Source organism: Melospiza melodia, chromosome 18 (genome assembly GCF_035770615.1).
Source record: "Melospiza melodia melodia isolate bMelMel2 chromosome 18, bMelMel2.pri, whole genome shotgun sequence".
Classification (NCBI taxonomy): Eukaryota; Metazoa; Chordata; class Aves; order Passeriformes; family Passerellidae; genus Melospiza; species Melospiza melodia.
The window spans coordinates 15,345,113-15,364,219 of NC_086211.1; the positions used below are offsets into that span (position 1 = coordinate 15,345,113).

Sequence of the window (19,107 nt, forward strand, 5' to 3'; positions counted from 1 at the left end):
CGAGCATCAGGAGGTTTTGGAAGGGTCCGATTTTAAGGAATTGCATTAAACCATGCCGTGCAGGGACAGCCTAATGCAGATGCCTGGACTGGATCTAACATCTTGTGAGGAGATTCTTGGGATAGAGCTTCCCACAGTCCTTCTAACCAGGGAAACACCATGCTGGGTGCCAGACACCCCAACTGGATGGTCTGGGACTCACTTCTAGGAGAAAAGGACCTGCAAGGGGAGAAGGGAAGCACTCAAGCTCCAAATCACCCCCACATGGGGCTTCTGTCTCTCTCCATGGGTGATGGTGCTCAGCCCACACAGGGCATTAGGGTACAGTGATGGTATCAGCTCCAGGGTGGGCACAAGGTGAGGATGATGGTGAGACTGTCCCAGCTCCAGAGGACCCATCTCGTGGCATCGAGGGGGATCTTGAGCCGGAGATGTGGTGCGGGAGATGTCAGGGCAAGGGTGGTGGCAGGAGCAGGTAAATCATTAATTCCGGAGAAAACCAGGCTGGCATCATGCCCATCACTTGTCGATAAGAAAAGTTGATGTTGGAAGGGGAATTTTTACATGTAACCTTCCCCTCCCTTCTCTGCCTTGCCTCCGGGGGCAGAGGGCTGGAGCAAGGAGCCAGCCCGGAGCCACGCACGCACCCAGCCCCAAACCAGCCTCTTGCCGAGCACGTTCTCTTCCAGCCCAGCTGGTTTTGCTTCCAGCCTGCTCCGTCTGTGCACATTAAAGCTTTTTCTAGGTCTGAACTGCTTTTGGCAAGCCAGGCTCCTGTTGGTCCCCACCACCCTCCCCGTGGCTGCTCCCCCCGATCCGCTCCCCGTCTGCTCCCGCTCCCCCTCCCCGGTCGAAGCCCTGCCAGGGACACGGCAAATCAGCGCGAAGCCTGCGGGGCAAATCGGTACAAATGAGACCAAGCAAGAGGGTGGGGAGGGACGGCGGGGGCGATGACTCCTGGGCTGGAGCTTCTGTTGCCGAGTTTGATGTTTCCTGCAAACAAGCCTGTAAATGCTCAGGAGTGGCTCCGGACATCAGCTGCCCCTCGCCTCGGCGGGCTTTGGGGACGCTGTGTCCCGCACGGGGGGGACAGCCCTCGGGCCGCTCCCACAGCCTCCCCGCAGCCCCCCGGCCCTGAGCAGGGACCCCGCCGGGACGGGGCCCGAGCTGTAAGTGCTGACATTTCAATCTGTTTTGGGGAGGGATGCGGTGGGCGGAGGGTGGACGGCGCTGGAGGCAGCAGAGAGACTCACTGCGGGTCTGGGCAGGGAACAAAACCCACCGAGGACTGGAGCGGAAAACAACCCCCTGTTAAAAGCTGCCTGCTCCTGCCAGTTATGCACTGTCCCAAATAAATTTCTGGGCATCTGGCGGTGCCCAGGGGACCCTGTGCCACGGCACGGGCGGGAGCAGGAGCCGGTGCCCGGGATGTGCAAACCGCTGGGAGCAGGGAGCCGAGTGCTCCCAAGTGATGCTCTCTGATCCCGCTCCCCGCTCTCTTTGCAAGCCGTGTAACTCCTGATTTTTAAAGGCACTCGGCACCGGGGAGGTCATATGGGGCCTTTCTGCTTGGGTTGCTCTCCTAATGACTCGTCCGACTGCCTTCACCGGGGATCTGCTCACGCGAGTCCCTGACAATAGAAACTTTGTGGAGGATTTTGGATGCTTTCCCCGTGACCGTGTGGTGATTGCAGAGGTCTGACTGGTTTCCCCACCGGAAAATGAAAGGATACATTGAGAAAAGGGAACCAGCCTGGGAGGGCATAGAGGGCAGGTTAATTTTAACAAATTTACCTCTCCACGTTTGGGTAATAATCAAAAAGATCAATGGTTTTCTGTAGATTTGGAGATGTGATGCGTGTTTGCAATTGTGAAAAAATACAAACCAGGGGAAAGGGGAAATTTAACAGTGAGACAGTATTATAGTTGTTATCCATTTTTTGTTTCCCTCTAAATCCTTCTTAAAGGAAGTGAAAACTAAACTGAGCTGTTGTTGAATTGCCAGAGGAGGTGAGTTACTGAGATCCTTAATGGTGTCAACTAGGAATATACTTCCTCACGCCAGGGAATGTGTGTTTGTAGGGATTTTGGCAATTAAATCAAAAGGTCACATTAGAAAGAGTAGTCCACAGCAGTCAGGGGCTTCTTGAAAAAAGGTAAGGAAATGAGGTCAGTGAGGCCCAGCTGTGCATCAGGGTGGTGGCAAACCCTGGGAGAAGTTTCTGGTGCCCACTGGACGCTGCTGCCCTGCTCTCACTCCTCCATGACGAGGATTTGGGTTCCCCTCCATGAAAATCTGGGACGGGAGGTTGTGGATGCGCACTCCTCACTCCCTTAGGTCTTCTCACTCTTTCCCGGAGATCCCAAGGAATTTCAGACAGCTGCCCCACCCAGAGGCAGGGAGGGGGATCCCGGTTTGGAGGGGGGATGAAGACAGACCCCTTCCTGCACAGGCATCCCGGGGACTGTCACAGCTGCTGCTCCCGGCAGTGTGCAGCGCTGGACCCGCAGGAATGCGGCTGCACGGCCATTCCACCTCGTCCTGCGGCACAGCGCAGCCTAACGAGCTGAATTCCCGCTTCCTGCGCCGCTAATAACATCCCTGCCTCCTCCCGGTGGCTTTGCCTCGGGCCCTTCTTACTCCTCCTGGTCATCCCTCGGCCAGTGCAGACCTCGCTGGGCAATTTGGTGGCCAAGTGCCACCTGCCCTCTCTGCCTCCCGTCACAGCAGCGCCCTCGGCTCCTGTCCCCACCCTGCAGCCACGGTGTGGGGTCAGGGGCTGAGCAGCTCAGCTTAGCCCATTTTTGGGGTGCAATGGAGCTGGAAACACAGGGAGGATCCCAGCAGGCAGCACCACCCTTAATTGCATTAAGAGCCCAAGCAAACACCAAGTACCCGGTAGAAGGTAGAGAGGTGCCTGCTGCCCACAGTACTGCAGGGGGTCCTGCCCAAGAATAAATATGTATAAAAGAATAAAAATAAATACGAAGAAAAACATGTTTTGGAGAGAAATCTGCCTGCAGAGAGGCTGCAAAGAGGTGTGTTGTGCTCAGGGTGTGATGTGGCGCCTGGTGTGCTCTGTGTCCCTTCAGAGCAGCCTCCTCCCTCCTCTCTGCTGGGAGCTGTATCCCCCAGGAGCAGTCTGAGCTCCTCTCCTGAAGGGTTTTTGGGTGTCCTTGTGTGCTGGCCCTGTGCCAGGCTGTCCCATCCCTGTGAGAAGGCTTCTGCCTGGCAGAGCTCCTCCACATTCCCTGCAGCCCATCCCAACCAGCTTTTCTGCTCTGCAGTTTCCCTGCTGTCCCCAGGCTCTCCCAACCAGCCTTGAACCATTTTCCCTTTAGATTTTTATTTGGCAGGTGGAATTTTTTGTGCTCTCCTAAGGAAGGGAAAGGAGAAGCAGGGGTTGTTCCTATTTTGAAATGGATTGTGCAGTGAACTGGATTTCATGGATGTGGTCACAAAACTGCCCACAGCATATCAAGCCCCCCCTTCCCAGTTTATTTTATTGGCTTTAACCTTAAACATAACAAGTCTTTAGCAGGTGGCAGGTCCTTGGTGGCTAGTTGGACCTTGCCATGATTTAAATGCCTCCATCCTAAAATAGGTGGCTGGAGGAGCAGGATAAGCCCATGTCCTCCTGGGAGGGGCCCCAGCATTGCAACCCCCTTTTCTGGGATTGAAATCACAGCCCCATCTTGGCCATGCTATGGCTACAAAGAGACCTGTCCTGTGACTCAGGGGAGGGAGGATCTTTGGGGATTTCCCTGGGAGAACACCCCAGCCAAGAAAACAAAGGGGTGCACTGTGCAAGGTGTGCTCCCTGTGACCTGTGGTCCCCTTTCCTGCCCCCTGAGCTGGCAGGAGAGTCCATCGGGGGAGGCAGTGACTGAGTGTGTGCTGGCAGTCAGGTCTGTGCTGAGGATGTACTGAGCTAACTTCTTTGGCTGCCTGGGGTGGTCCCAAACGAGGGCTGGGTGCTGCCACCAGCAATGCTCTGCTTTGCAAGGCCCTGGGGACACTGACCCAAGCCAGACAGCCCCAAGAGGGCCAGCTGTGGGCACTGCTAGCTCCATCCCAGTCTCTGCTGAGACGTGCAGGGGTCCCTGCAGGGACACAGTGGCCCCTGGCCCTGCAGCACACAGGGCTCAGACCCATCAGTGAGCACTCAGAGTGAACCAGACATCATCTTGGTCTCTGGGACAGCTGTGAGCCCTCCCTGAAGTACTTTCCATCTTCAAGGATGGCAAGAAGGTGCCAGGGTGGATTTCTGGGTGCAAATCTTCCCAGAGCAGCACAACTGCCCACTGTGAGGAGAGCACAGACTGCCTAAACAGGGGAGGGAGAGAAAGGGATCCTGTTTAGGTGACCTTAGCACGGCCCTTGATGTGGTCTCCTGCAATGTCCTCATGACCAAACTGGAAATGTAAAGGCAAGGTGGGTCAAAAACTGGCTGGACTGCCGGGCTCAATGGGCTGTGCCAGCTCCCAGCTGGAGAAAGGGAATGGTAGAGTCCTGCATTTGGGATGCAGCAGCCCCCTGCAGCAGGGCCTGTCCTGGCAAATGAGCTAAAAAGCAGCTTTGCAGGAAAGGAGCCACATCCAAGACATGAGCAGGGCCAGGACCTTGACTGCCAGGAGCTGGACCAAGAGAGGAGAGGATGGGAAAGGCTCTGAAGATAGCAGGAAGAATGGGGACAGGGAAGGGTGAGGGAAACACCTGGGATGTCCTTGTGTGAAGCTCCTCTCCTGCTGCAAAGGGTAAGTGAGGACACAGCAATGGGCACATCCAGGAGCAGGAGAGGGCTGGGCTGCAAGGCAGGAGGGGGCAGGCAGAGCAGGGGTGAAGGCTCCCTGTTCCTGTCCCCAGAGGATTTGGGGTAAATCTGAACTGCAAGAAGGTGCACCTGGGAGATGGAGAGTGATTTGGTGGAGCAGGACACCTGAGCAGCAAATACAAGAACAGCAGGTAGGGCAGAGCAAGGCTGTATCAAAATGGGAACCTTTGGCCATCTTTGGAGTGCCTAAAGAGACACAAAAAGAGCTGGGCTCTGCCAGGCCAGGAGAAGCAAAGTGGAGGGCATGTATGGAATGTGAACTGCCCAAGGATAAATGTAAAGTGGATGAAAACGTTTCTAGTAGGAGGAACTGGGCTGTAGAAGTTCAGGGAGCCTCAGGGAGCCTTCAATTTGGTCAAGGGGTGACTAATTCACCTCAGTGTACGACAGAGCTCATTGCTTTGCAGGGGAGGTGGCAGAGGAGGTGGAATCTTGTCCACACCCAGACTGGGGACCTGTGCTGGTGGGGGCAGAGAGCTGATCTAACCTCTGTGTCCACACTGAGGACACTCAGGTGGTTTGGTCTATGGTGGACAGGAGAAGTGGATTTTGGTAATCAGGGCAGAGTTGAGCCCCACATTGCTGTCTTGGACTGCTGCTGGTGTGCCACAGCACACAGAGGGGACAGGTGCCAGTGACCAGAAAGAGCTTCTGGAGATCCCCAGAGGCTGAAAGGGAACCTCCCCGTGCAGGTGGTCACAGGCAGTGGGAGCCATCCTTGGCTCCATCTCCTCCAGCAGGAGAAGAAGAAACTTGTAAGTGGGGAAAGGAATTTCAGAGGTGATAGAAACTGGAAAGAGCTGTGGAATTTTATCTGGAAACAGAAAAGCCCTGCACATTACAGGCATGACACAGACTTAGCACAAAGGATGGCTGGACCTACATTCCCCTTCCAGCTGCTCACACTTCTTAAGCCCCCCAAGTTCTCTCCAGCTGCCCATGCTCACCATGCCAGCCTGGGCACCACCTCCCCTGCACATCCCTGCATGCCAACCCCACTGCTGATCCTCGTGGGTTGCACAGACACCTTCCCCTCTATCCAGCTGCACGTTTTCATTCGGACATTGATGATGTCTTCACAAGTTTGGAGATCATTTTGCCAATGAGCTGCTGACTCCATGGCCGGGAGCCTGTGGTCTCCTGAGGCTCCATTAGCAGCTAGAGTGGAGGTGGAGGAAGATGTAGGAAGCTCCCAGAGTGGGGCTGAGGCAGAAGCTTTGTGAGTGGCTGATATAATGTGGAGAGACAGTCTGATATCTCCTCACCAGGACCTGCCTCTTGCCCCGAAGGGCTCGCAGCAGGAAAGGCTGTGGGAGGAAAGCCCTTTGTGGTGAGGGACCCTCAGGTCTCTGGAGAGTAGCCTGGAGGCTGTGACGGCCTGATCTCATCTCTCAGGGAGCCTGTGAGTTGTGCTGTGAGTGTCACAGGCAGACGATGATGACTCCAGCGCATTGTCACTTGGTTGAATGCTTTTCACGGGGTGTTGGGGTTGCCACAGGGAGCCTTCAGGCCAACTTTTTGTGGGTGGAGGCTGGAGGAGAGGTCAGAGACATAGCAACACTCCTTGAGGAAGTGCACAAATGGGAGAAGATTTGACACAAAATAAGGGAAATCTTTACGTGTGGAGGTGCTGTGACTATGGGGAGTACGTTCATCATCTGGCTGAAGGACACCCCAAGGACAGGAAGGAGATGCCAGACAACCTGCACATCCAAAGGCAGCAATGATCACAAAGATGGACCCACCCCATGTCTGGGCTGGGGTTCGGGTCTCACCAAAATCCACCTGTGAGGAGAGCTAAGCTTCCCCAGCCAGAAACTCCAGATCCCTCCCAACGCTGGAAACCCAAAGGCTGGGAATCCAAATGCTGTCGTACTTGTAGACCATGACTCTGACTTTGTCTTGCCTCTGGCCCTGGACACGAAGATGTGGTGGGTGGGCAGACATGGAAAGATTGACTGGAGGAGACAGGGAACCCCAGCTCTTCTGAAGACGTGCTTTTGGGAAGAGAAGAGATTTTGGTGCAAGAATGGAGATCAAGCTGGAGGAAGGCCCAGCTCGAGGTGGGAATAGTTCCAAAGCTGCTGATGTAGGAGCCAGAGGCAGGGGTGGTGGGATGGCCTCAGTCCCTCACAGAGCGGCTGCACAGGGTGAGGCTGGGGAGGGCAGAGCTCCCAGTCCCACCAGCCACGCTTCCCTCCTCTTGCCGAGCGCCTGCTGCTTTGCCGTGGCCAATTGCCTTCATCCCAGCTCCGATAAACGCTTAAAAGCTCAAATCACACCACTCCGGGCTATGAAAAGGAAAAGGGACCCGATAGTCGCTAATAGCCGAGCAGCCCCTGCGGCAAAAGCGTGCAGTGTAGGGAAAGTGGTTCGCATTGATCAGCGGCTCCCGGCCCAGCCGCTCCCCTCCCGCTGCCCGGCTGCCCCAGCCCCGGCGCTGCGGAAAACGGGATCAAACCCCACGGGAATCTCCAGAAAGGCAGAGCCCAGTCACGGCAGGAGCAGGAAGGTTGGTGGGGTTGGTGTGAGATCCCACCGAATGGCCATGCTTCTGCTCCACGCTGTCCTGTCCTGGCACAGTCACCAGGGCAATGCACCCCTGGGTGACAAACAGCAATGCCAGGGCCACACAGACTGGAGTGATGCTGAGCCTCGGGAAATGAGCGGCCTGGACAGCCTGGAAGGAAGCTGTGGTTGGTGCTGGGTGTGCAGGGCACCACCAGTGAAATCCCACCTGTGGAGGGTAGAAGCAGAGACCACAGGAATCCTCAGCTGTAGGACGAGGTGCAAGGCAGGAGGTTCATCACTACAACACTGACAGAAGAAGAACTTCAGTGCCTTTCCTGAGCCCATTCCTTCATGCCATGTCCTACAGCCATCTGGGAAAGGTTGAGGGTAGCCAATTTCCATGGGAGCGTTGCAGCTCCCTGGCAGCCTCCCAGTCAGCACTGAAGCACTTGGAGGTCAGCAGCAAAGAAAGGACATCAGTTTGAGAGATGGGGTCTTTGTTCCAGTCAGAAAAACTCTTGGGAGTCTGCAAAAGCAGATCAGGGCAAGTTGCCATGCCCACCTAGGGGTGGAGAGGGTTTGTATTGGTGCAGGAAGCCCACTGGACTGAGCCCCTTCCGGCAAATGGCTGCCACACACCAGAAGCAGGCTCAGGAAAGGGAATGGGATCTGGAAGGGTTTGGCCCTGTGTCCAGCTTCAGTCTGGAAAGGAGATGGTGAAGCAGGGCTGTGGTGGTGAGCCATGTGTCTGGAGGGTGGACAGGGACCATGGCTGCTGCTTCTACCAGTGAAAGAATTGGGGGGCATCAACTGAGACTTGTGGGGACAAGCTGGAGGATGAAGCTCTGGGTGGTGTGCCAAGAACTCCCTGCTGCAGCATGGGGATGGGGCTACACGTGCTTCAGGAGCTAAACATTTCCACAGGTTCCAGAGAAGCTCCTGCAGATTCAGAGTGGGAATGTGCATTCTCTGTGCTTCCTCCAGCGGCACCAGGTCTGCTGGGATGGCTGATGGGTTAGGAAAATTGGAGCAGTACCATAGATGCTTGTCCTACATGCTGGAAATCAAGTTTTGGCTGTTATTTGAGATGTGAGCTGGGTGGACAACTGAGGTGCTGTGGCTCAGCTGCCCCAGTGGCTGTGTGCCCTTTCTGCATCCCTGTCCCTGGAGACCAGGCCTGTATTTTTTAAGCACTGGAGCACCAGGGACTGCAGATCTCTTTCGTGGGCATCTCCCTCTTCTTCCTTCCCTTTGTCTCCCCTTCTCTTTCTCCTCCCCTCGCCTCCCTCCATCGGAGCGTGCCCCTCTCCCCTCGGCGGTCCCGGGGAGGAGAGCGGGGATGCTGCAATTCCCAGGCACAGGTGCGCGGTGCTGCCCCCAGGCACGGCCCCCGCCGCCGCAGCTGACAGCCCACTGGAAATAATGCGTTGTGGCAGAGAGAGACTCAGCAGACCACGAAGATCTGCTGGTGCGGGAACTGCTCAGCAACCAGGAGCCACAACGCCTGTCTGCCGGCTCCGCGGGGCCTGAGCCGGCTCCGGGGATGCCGGAGCCCGCCTGCCTCACACGCAGGGCATTTCCCCACTCTCTACATTCTTCCTTTTTGCTCTTTCCCCTTCTCCTCCCTTGCTGCTCCTCTCCGCAGCATTGAGGATGTGGAAGCAGCCGAGCTGCCTGTCCCTTCATGGGACATCTCTCTGCCATCCTCTGCACCACCGGGCACAGGAGGGGAACACGCGGCTCTTGCAGCAGCCTTGGAGGAGGAGGATCAGGTGTGCAGGAATGGAACAACCAGTTCCAGTCTTCCAGCAAAGATTTAATCTGCCTCTGGCACATAAACAGCAAATGTTTGTTCAACTGACCTGCAAACAGGCGACGTGCATCGCAGCGGGGCCGAGGCGCCCAGCTCCCCGCTCCGCCACTCTTGGTTTCTCACCCTCTAGCAGGGTCACAAGGGGCAGGGCACCAGGGACAGGCAGGTCCAGGATGCTCAGGGCACTCCAGGCTCAGTGGCTGGAGCCAGGGAGTGATGCTCGGAGGGGCCCATCCTGCCCAGCCGCTGCTGCATCCCCTCTGCTCCCGCGGGCAGCGCAGCGTGTGTGAAGCTCTCACAGCTCACAGGCGTGACGCACACACAGCGTGGCTGAGGGCCGAAGGACAGGCATGTCCCCGCGGGCACTGGGGAGTGCTGAGGTGAACCTGCAGGCAGGAGGCCCCAAGCTCTCTCCCACTGTGATGGGAGAAACCAGCCTGGGCTGCTGCAGGTCAGGGCTGCACCCCGGGGGCTCCCCCTCGCATCCCAGGGGATGTGGGTTCATTACAAGGGGACGTTTTGCCTATTTTCTGCATGAGCAGGTCTTAGTGGCAGGGTCAAGCACCAGCTCAGCCCATATCGTGGGCATGCAGGAGTTGTCCCCCAGCCCTGCCTGCAGCTCAGCCAGCCCCAGGGAAAGCCACAGTGTGGCTCATTCCTTGTCCCCATGGCAGGTGGGATATACTCCCTTGTTTGATGTCAAACCTCAGACAGAAATTGGAAAGGGTTCTATGCAGGTAATTCTATCACACAAACATGCTCCCAGGGGAAAGGGATGCCCCTAGGTGCCCCTGGTGAGGAGAGTGGGTACCAGAGCATGGGAGCATCCTTCAGCACAGCCACTGCCCGGGCATGGGGCTGGTGGGACTGTCCCCACAGGACTGTCCCCACCAGGGCCACTGGTATTGCAGACTGCAGCCAGAATATCCCTGTGTACCTGGAGCAGATGATTAGGGAAAAAAGCACGGGGCAGTGGGGCTGCAGGGCAAGAGGCCAGCCCCAAGGTGTGGGCTCACTAAGGGGAGCAGCAGCAATGCCATCCAGCCATGGGAGGTGAGCACTACCATGGAGCCATGTGGCAATCCATCCTCTGGTGTGGTGCTGCTGCAGGACTCCTTCTCTGCCCATCCCACTCTGATCCCAGCCCCTTGGCCCTGCTGTGCTGATCCCCCTGCCCTGGGAGCTGCAATGGTGCCCCAGCCCCACAGGGAAGCCCCAGACTGTGTGCAGAAGGATGTGGGCTATGGCTAGGCACACTCCAGGCTGCTGGGGAGCAGGGCCTGTTGCAAGGGCTGTCAGGTTCTTGAGCCACTGCCGGGGCCTGGCCCCAGGCAACTCCCAGTCCCAGCTGCCCAAAGTTCCAGAGACACATGCTGTTTCCCTTCCCATCCTCCCAATCTTGTCTCCTTCTTCCCAGAAGCCAGGGAGCAGATTTTTTCCCCAAATGGCTCCAGCTGCCACATTGGTGCCAATCTGGAGCTGCTTCTGGCCTTTTTCTTTCTGGGCGCTGCATTCCCACACCAGCCTGGCTGCAGGGTCTCTGGGGCAGAGCTCTACCCTGAGACCTGGTACGTGGGGGAAGGGTTTGGCCCCTGAGAAATGAGCCCCAGACACACAGAATGAGCCCTCAAATTCGCTGCTCTCCCCAGGAGAAGCTGGCAAGTCCCTCCAGAGCAAAGCAGCGTCTGGAGGGGTGACACAGGCATTTGCATTGGGGTTGGGTGTCCTGTGACTGCTTGGTCATCTGTGAAGGAGCCCAATTTCCAGACTGGTGCTGCTGCAGTCTGACTTCTCTGTGAGATGAGGAGTGGGGGAGCTGTGCCTCCTGCCCACCTCAGAGCTGGTATCGGCCAGGTTGTGGTACATGCATGACACTGCTGTGCCCAGGGAGGTTGCGGTGGGAAGCACAGAGGGGGCAGCCCAGTGTCAGTGTCCTGTGAGGGATATTGGCTGGACATTTTGATCTTGGCACCACCAGGAAGTGAGGGAGGTGTAGTTTAGCCTGGATTGGTTTTCCAGGCCAGATTATCCCTGTTCTGTCACAGGACAGTGTCAGTCCCACGGGGCCAGGGAGGCTGCTCTGCTTTTCCAGCAGTACCAGCAGGTTTCAGGCAGGCAGTCTGCAGCCTCTCCCATCCACTCCATCAGTCCCACTGCCCTTTTTGCTCCTGGATCACACATTCACATGCAGGGTTGCAGGTTTCAAATTTAGCCCAGCTCTGCAGCAATTTTGGTGCCAGAGCTTTGGAACACCTTGGTAGGCTCTGGCACTGCCTTACCCCAGGAGACGGCAAAGCCAAATGAGTCCATGACCAGCATGGTATTGGGGCTGTGACTTTTCTCTTTTATCCCCTGCCCTCAGCAGGGAAATGGTCCCTGAGCTGAGCTGGGACTGCCCCAGAGAGGCTGTGGCTGGCCAGACAGGTCACCTGGGCACCTCAATGTCAGTTTGAGGTGGTTTAGCTCCAACGCCTTTAATAGTGTTTGTTTTCCTTTTCCTCTGGGGTGGTTTCAGAGAAGAGGGTTGATAATGGGATCAGTGTATACAGGCATACCTGCAGGGTTTGGGCAAGAATTCCATCAAAAATTCCATCCAGCCTGGATTTAATTCTCAAACCTTGGAGCTCCATACTGAGGCTCCCCTGTTTGGGGCCAGGAGGTGCCCACAGAGCAGAGCCATCTCCCTGGGAGCTGCAGGCACAGCTCACCACCTCCATGCTGTCCCTCTTCCAGGGCACATTGTGCTTCTCAGACAGGCGTGGGAAGATTCACCTGCCGTGCCCCTCCATTCCCACCAGGAGCCACCTCCAGGCAGCCTCCACCATGTCCAAGGACGACGGGGGCTGCAAGCTGACCTCGGTCTACAAGCACAAGGAGAGGAAGCCGAAGAAGCCTCACTACATCCCGAGGCCATGGGGCAAACCCTACAATTACAAATGCTTCCAGTGTCCCTTCACCTGCATGGAGAAGTCCCACCTGTACAACCACATGAAGTACAGCCTGTGCAAGAACTCCCTGTCCCTCCTCATCGAGTCCGACTGGCCCTACAAAAAGGGCAACCTGCTGCACCCAGAGCTGCGGCTTCTGCACACGGAGAGCTCCCGGCTGCGGGGCCGGCGGGACGAGCAGGACACCTGTGACCCCACAGCCACCCCCGGAGCCTCTGCCCGGGCCAGGCAGGTCCCCAGCAGGGATGGCCACGAGGAGAAGCCGATGGCTGGGGTGGAGATCCTGCCTGCTGAAGGGGCTGCTGAGGAGGGGGGCCAGTTCCAGGAGGAGGAGGAGGATGTTGCTGGCCTGCTGAGGGAGATGGATGCGAGGGATAAGAAAGAGCGAAATGAAGAGCCAGGTTGCCAAGGTGACCCAGCTGAACCAGAAGTGAACACTTTGGTCTTCGGCTTCAAGAACAAGAGGGACAACAAGCCTTGCAAGGAGGTGGAGCCCGATTTCATCATCACAGATGTCTTCTCTCTCAAGAACCATGTCATGAAGAGCAGGGAAATGGCCTCCCCTGATCTAGATGCAAAGCCAAAGCATTGTAAAGTGCCAAAGAAATGCCTGGCCAGTGGTGGGATCTTGATGGAGCAGTGGAAACTGGTGGCAAATGGGCAAAGAAGGAACACACCTGAGGTCTCCCCACCTTGTACCGACAGCAACATTATCCCGTGCTACCCCCCTCCAGCCTACAGCGACTACCACGAACCTCAGGGCCTGAACCTCTCCCTGCTGGGTATTAACTACCCTTTGAACCCCAGTCTCTTCTCCTACCTGAGCCCCACCATGGCCAACAGCACGACAGCACACCCTCACCTGGCTCAGCTGCCCTTCCTGGCCTCCACAGCCCAGCTGATGCACCCCCATGCCTCTCACTTCCAGCCTCTGCAGAGCCCCGAGCGCTCAGCCTTCCTGCCCCGCTTCTACTACCCCCTGCTCTTCGAGCACACCTTTGGCTCCACAGAGAGCAAGATGTCCTCCAGCAAGCCAGACCCCCAGCAGCTGGTGGGCTCGGTCCTGCCCACACCACCCCAATCCAAACCTTCCAGTGAGCCAAACAAACCCGGGCTGCTGAAAGTTCCCGTGCTGAAGACGAGTTTTCCTTGGGCCAAAGGTGTCCGGGAGGAGCCAGGCTCTGAGCTCAGCCACTCTGCCATGGTGGGGCAGGAAGAAGAAGAGAAATGGCTGTCCCAGGAGAAGGAGGGCAACCCAGCTTTGGGCCTCAGCAACCTACGCAAGAAGTCAGCCACTGACATCTACCAAACCGTGGTGGGGATGAAGGATGCGGCTTTCACTCACAGCAGTGTCAGGAAGACAGAGTTGCCAGTGGTGACCTGTCTGGAGACCAGCAGCCCTCCAAGAAACCTGCTGAAGAGGAAGTTCCCTGCCAATGGGCTGGATTTGATAGGACCCGAAAGGATGATGCCTGGGAAGCTCAGCTACCAGAGCAGGTAAGGTGCCTGAGGTCTCTCTGCCTCCTCCTCACTTCAGGTTGTCACTGTTTATCTCCATATCCTCTTGTTTCTCTGTTCCTCCCTCTAATCCATGGGATGAGTCCCAGGGAGCTGAGCACTCTTCAGGCTGGTGGTCCACACCAGTGCCCACCCAAGCAGAGCTCCCTGCCCTCCAGGGCCTCAAAGCCCCCAGGTGCAGCCAAGCACCTGAGCTATGTCACACTTGCTGTCCCTTGCCTTCCCCTGATCTATATGGAGCCAGAGGTGATGTGGTGTCTGTGTGGGGTGGACCTGTGCTCCCCAGGCACCAGGAAAGCACCTCTTGTGTCTCCAAACATCCCAGGTTTGCTGGGGCAATCATTGTCTATTTTTAAACATACACATTTGCATTCCTTTGATTCACCTTCTGGTTTCAAAGCCCAGAAGGAGGGTCACGTTCCCAAACATTTCCTTTTACCTGGGGCTAGAAATGTGCACAGCTCCTTTAAACAGAATTTCAGTTCCTCCCCTGGTTGTGCAAGTCCAGCTGTGGCTCCAAGAAAAATGTCACAGTAAACCCACAGCTCTGACACCCAGAGGAGCTTTCTGTGGAGAAGATCTCTGGTGTTCTATCTCCATGTGCCCTTTCCATGCCCTCAGGCTGGCTGGACAGATTCCCTGCAATTGGGCCTTCAGGACTGTGGGACAGTCATTTCCATCAACATTCTCCAGTGCTCCAAGAAGAGGGGGAACCCAGGCTGGGTTAGCTGAGGTGGGATCAGCACCATCTCTCCAGGCTGGCCTCTCCCTTTGTCAGTGCCATGAAATAGTGTGTGCCAGGATCCACCTTCCTCCGGGAGAGCAGCACCAGGAGCAGGTCCAGCCAGGGCTCTGCCCCCTCTGACCAAAGCCCTTCCTGGAAGGGTCTCACACTGGCAGCAGCCAGTGGAGGAAACCTGGCTAATCTGGCAATGCTGGCCCTGGACATAAGTGTGAGGATTTTCCTGTCTTTTCCCCTACTGATTGTATCTACTTCTTCTCTGCAGTGGTCCAAGGGCCAACCCTGGCCACATCCCCAAGGCCCTGGACCACTGGTACTCAGATGTCCTCACAGGCCAGCCTGAGGAACCAGAGAGGGGCAATGACACTGAAGTCCTTCCCTCTGTGGGTGCTGCCCTGGACCACGGCCTCTGCAAGCAGAGCCAACCCCAAGAGACTTCTGCCATGACAGGCCCTGAGGCCACAACCGTGCTTATTGGGGACCTGTCCAAAACCTTGGAGGAGTACCAAGAGGTGGAGAAGAAACTGTCTGATCTGGCAAAGGAGGACACCCCTGGGCAAAAAGAGCTGAGGGACCAGCTGGTCAAAATCCGAAGAGAGCTCTACCACATCCACCAGGCACTGGAGAAAGCCACTAAACCCCACGAGGGACCGCTGGACCTGTCGGTGAAGAGATCCTCTGAAGGTCTGGAGAAGGTCCAGCAGGCCAAGAAGGAGCCCTGCAACCTGAGCCTGGGAAGCGAGAAGCTTCAGGGCAAAGACCAAGGGCCCCTCACCAAATGCCCGGCCCCCGGGGAGGCTGGAGATGGAGAGGGGCTGCCCAACTGCCTCCTGGAGGCCGAGAACAAAACCATCGACCTGCTGATCAAGATGAGCCGCTCCGAGAGCCTGCGGGCGGCCTCCTCCGAGGCCCCTCTGGGCGCCGTGATCAAGGCCGAGGTGCTGCCCCTCACGGTGCCCCTGGAGCTGCGCCACGTCATGGAGCCCTACTACAGCCGGCCCACCAAGTGCGAGGCAGACTCCAGCGTCCTGCTCTGCTCTGATGGCCGCTCCAGCAGCACGCAGGGCCCGCAGCTCCCGGCCGGCGCCGAGGATGGGCCCCTGGGCTGCCGGGCCGTGCAGCGCTCCCTGTCCTGCGGCCTCCCCGCCGACACCGACGCCGTGTGTGTCCACAGCCCTCTGCATGCTGACCCCTAAGCTCACCTTGCTCCAAAGCTCCTGGATCTCACTGACCACCTCATGCTTCACTTCTTAGCATCCCACCTCTCCACTCCTCCTCTTCGTCGTGGATGAAAGCTCCACCATTGCCTGGCTGGGACCACGTAGTGTGGGGTTCCAGTGGCTCCCCTGGCTGAATCCACCAGGTGTAAAAACCCAGTCCCTGTGCTCCCCAGTGTGTCACGGACAGCGCTGCTGGGCTCTGCATGCTCCCAGCCTCAGCACTCCAGTCCTGGAACTCCTTTAGAAAGGGGCAGGCATCAAGAGAAAACTGCTAAAAACACCAAGAGAAAACTGCCAAAAGCACCAAGCTTTCATCAAAAGGCTCACCCAGCCCTCTCATCAGGGACACTCAGGGACATTTGCCACCCAGTTCCCACAATCTGTAGACAGGGGAGGGACTACACAGGGCCGAGCCTTGGTCTAGGTTGTGCTCAAACAGACCATGGCTGTCACCTTGTACAGAGCAAAGACACAGTGGCTTTGTCTCACAGAGGCTGGAGGATCACAGCCAGGAACCAGATGGCCACCTGGATTGCCCCAGAGGCCAAGAGTTTTCTGCACTGTGGAGAACAAGAACATCCTGCCAGTCACAATGACAAGTGTGACACAGGAGCTCCACAAGTGTGACACACCAGCTCCACACCTGGCTCCTGAGCTCTCTTGCCCAGGCCATTTGCCAATGCTGGGCTGTGGGGACTTGTTCCTGTCCACTGACCATCCAGTGTCCTGGTCCTCCTTTTGCCTTCACACAGAAAGGACTTTCCCTCCCTCTCTCCCCATGCAGATATGATGCATGTTCCTCCCCAAGGGCCCAGTCCTGCAGAGTTCAGCTCCCAGGAGCTCCTGCCCACTAGTCCTAATCCCTCAAATGGAATTAGGGTGAGAAGGATGCTGCTGTGAACCACAGAGCTCAAGGAACACAAACCCCAAAAACAACTGTGAAGGGACAAACTTGGCCTGTTCCAAGCTGAAACAATGCTGAGCAACCACCCTGAGACAGAGCACTGGAGATGCAACCATCCAGGCTGCTTGTGGGATCAGCACTGGCCTTCCCAAAACATTCTCCCTGTGTTCACTGGGGGTTTCTGACTCTGTTGGGCAGACTGGGTCCCACTGCAGGGCAGTCACACGTTCCTGTCCCCACCACCCTTGTAAGATACATCTGGTCTGGCTCAGGATGCCCTCATGTTTGGGTCAGGAACTCTTGGAGTCCCTCCCTGCAGTGCTTTCCTGGAGAAGCAATTCCTCTCCCATTCACGCTTTGTGTTCAGGACATGGTGGGGTGTTCTGTTAGCACCCAGGTCCTCCCCCAGCTTGGTGGCTTGTTCCTTGAAATGGGAAGTTCTGGGATGGGGGCCAGGAAGGCAGGACAAAGAAGACAGTGGCAAAGCCACAAATAAGGGACATATACAGCACATCCCAGGAGCTTTGCACACTCTGGGCCCAAAGAGTGTGGGCCACTGCAGTGGCTGAAGAAGGCAAGGCCCTGTGTGGGACCTGGGATTCCCAGGTGCTTTGATGGACCCAGACAAATGAAGAGTTGGCCCTTCTCACCTGATTGCTCTCTGGACAAAGCTTCCACATCATCAAAGGGGTTTATTTCTCACTGCAAGAATTTGCTTAGGGCACAGGGCCCTTGTGGGGTTATTGGTCTCTTCTCTCTGGAGGAAAGTGTGGGGCGGGGGAAAGGGGGATATTCAGAGAGATGTTCAGTGTTGTCCTTTTGAGCCAGCTCCACATCTTCCTGATGAGCCATGTTCTGCTGCTTCCCAGCATGGCCTTGGTCCCACAAGAGAAGGTGAGAAGACCCCACCAGAACTGATCCCAGAACCTGGGTGGAAGTTCCTCATTCCCAGAGCCCAGGGAGGTGGCATTGCCAGCCTTTCTGGGTGTGGATTGTGCTGTCAGCTCTGGATGCCAGATCACCATCAGCACAGCAGACCCTCCACATCAAGCACCTTGCTCACATTACCCTCCCCCAACAGCCTCCCAGTCTCTCTCCAGCCTCTTCTGCCATCCTGTGCCCGTCTGTCACCCCATGCCCTGCTGTCACCTCCTCTCCCCAGCCCCCTCACTACCCTGGCAGCCCAAACCCCCTCTGCCAGCACCTCCCTGTTCCCATACCTCAGGGCTCCCTACTCTCCCCCCTCACCATCTCTTCTTCCATGCCTGGACCTTCACCCCAGTCACAGCAGAAAACCCACAGGCACAGCCAGGAAGTTGGAATCCCATTTTCCCATGATATCCTTCCCCGCCTTTACCTCCTCTGAGGAACAACAAGTCATGTAGATCTCTCTGCCTACCTGGAAACCACATCTCCTCCCAGTTCCAAGCATCATCCCTTAGTTTTTAGCAGATCCCCATCTGAACATGGGCACCTTGGAGATTCAGGACACCAGAGGGGAGCTGAGCTCCTGGACCATCAGCCCTGAGCTTCAGCAGGAGATCCACGTCCAGATCACCAGGCCATGCTGCCTTTCACCCCTTTCTAGCTGAGATGTTACCTGCACACTGTCACCTCTCTGTCCCCAGACCCTGACTCCATCCTGCTGCCAGAGCTGGGATGCTGCCTCGCTCTGTGGGGCCCATGATGTGAGCTGGGCACCTGCCATGAGTAGAGCAGCCCTGCCTGTGCCACTCCCGGTGTCCCTCACCTCTGCAGAAAGCTGGGGGGGCAAGTGGAAGCTGGGGGCCGATCACACACTATTTATTGTTCACAGTTTTACGAATGTACAAAACAAAAACCAAACCATTAAAGGGAAAACCTCCGAGTGGAAGTTGCTGCTGGCTGCCTTGTTCTTTTCTGGGAGTTCTGCTTGCTCTGGCTGCAGCAGTCTCATGCCACAGTTCCTATCACAGAGCCTCTGTTTTTGAGGTGCCAGGTGAGCCACCAGCAGGATGTGGCCAGATGTTGACACTGGCTGAGTGTGGTCTGTGTTTATGTGGGTGGGTTTGACTTTTTCATTCTGCTGGATCAACACCGGGTTCCCCCTGGCTTGTCCTGTGCTGGGGACAGGGGCTGCCCACTGTGTCTGACAGCAGAAGTCAGGCTGAGCTATGTCCTCACAGAAGATATAAGTGTCCTATTTCATGGAATCCCAGAATTCCGGAATGGTTTGAGTGGGAAGGAACTTCAAACCTCATCTCTTTCCACCCCCTGCCATGAACAGGAACACCTTCCACTATCCCAGGTTGCTCCAAGCCCTGTTCAACCTGGCCTGGGACACTTCCTGGGATGGCACAATCCATGCCCAGCTTCTCTGGGCAACCTGTACCAGGGCTTCACAACCCTCACAGGGAAGAATTTCTTTGTAATCAGTAATCTAAACCTGCTGTCTTTCAGTTTGAAATCATTCCCCATATCCTACCACAACACTTCTTGCTCCTGCAGAAGTCTCTGCACACACACATGACCTTTTCTTACCATCTCCTTCACAATCCACCATGGCTGGACTTTGGGACCACAAAACCAGATTCTGAGTTCTGGTGCAGGGAAGAGCAGGGAGAGGGTGCCTGGTCA

At 56.6% G+C, this 19,107-nt stretch overlaps 1 protein-coding gene across 1 annotated transcript; it reads left to right on the forward strand.

Moving 5' to 3' along the window:
- Positions 1-811: 811 nt before the first annotated feature.
- Positions 812-15,563, forward strand: PRR35 (proline rich 35). The gene is made up of 3 exons (XM_063171469.1): positions 812-1,169; positions 11,893-13,604; positions 14,633-15,563. The coding sequence occupies exons 1-3, from the start codon at positions 951-953 to the stop codon at positions 15,561-15,563; spliced, it is 2,862 nt and encodes a 953-aa protein (XP_063027539.1). The 5' UTR covers positions 812-950.
- Positions 15,564-19,107: the final 3,544 nt, after the last annotated feature.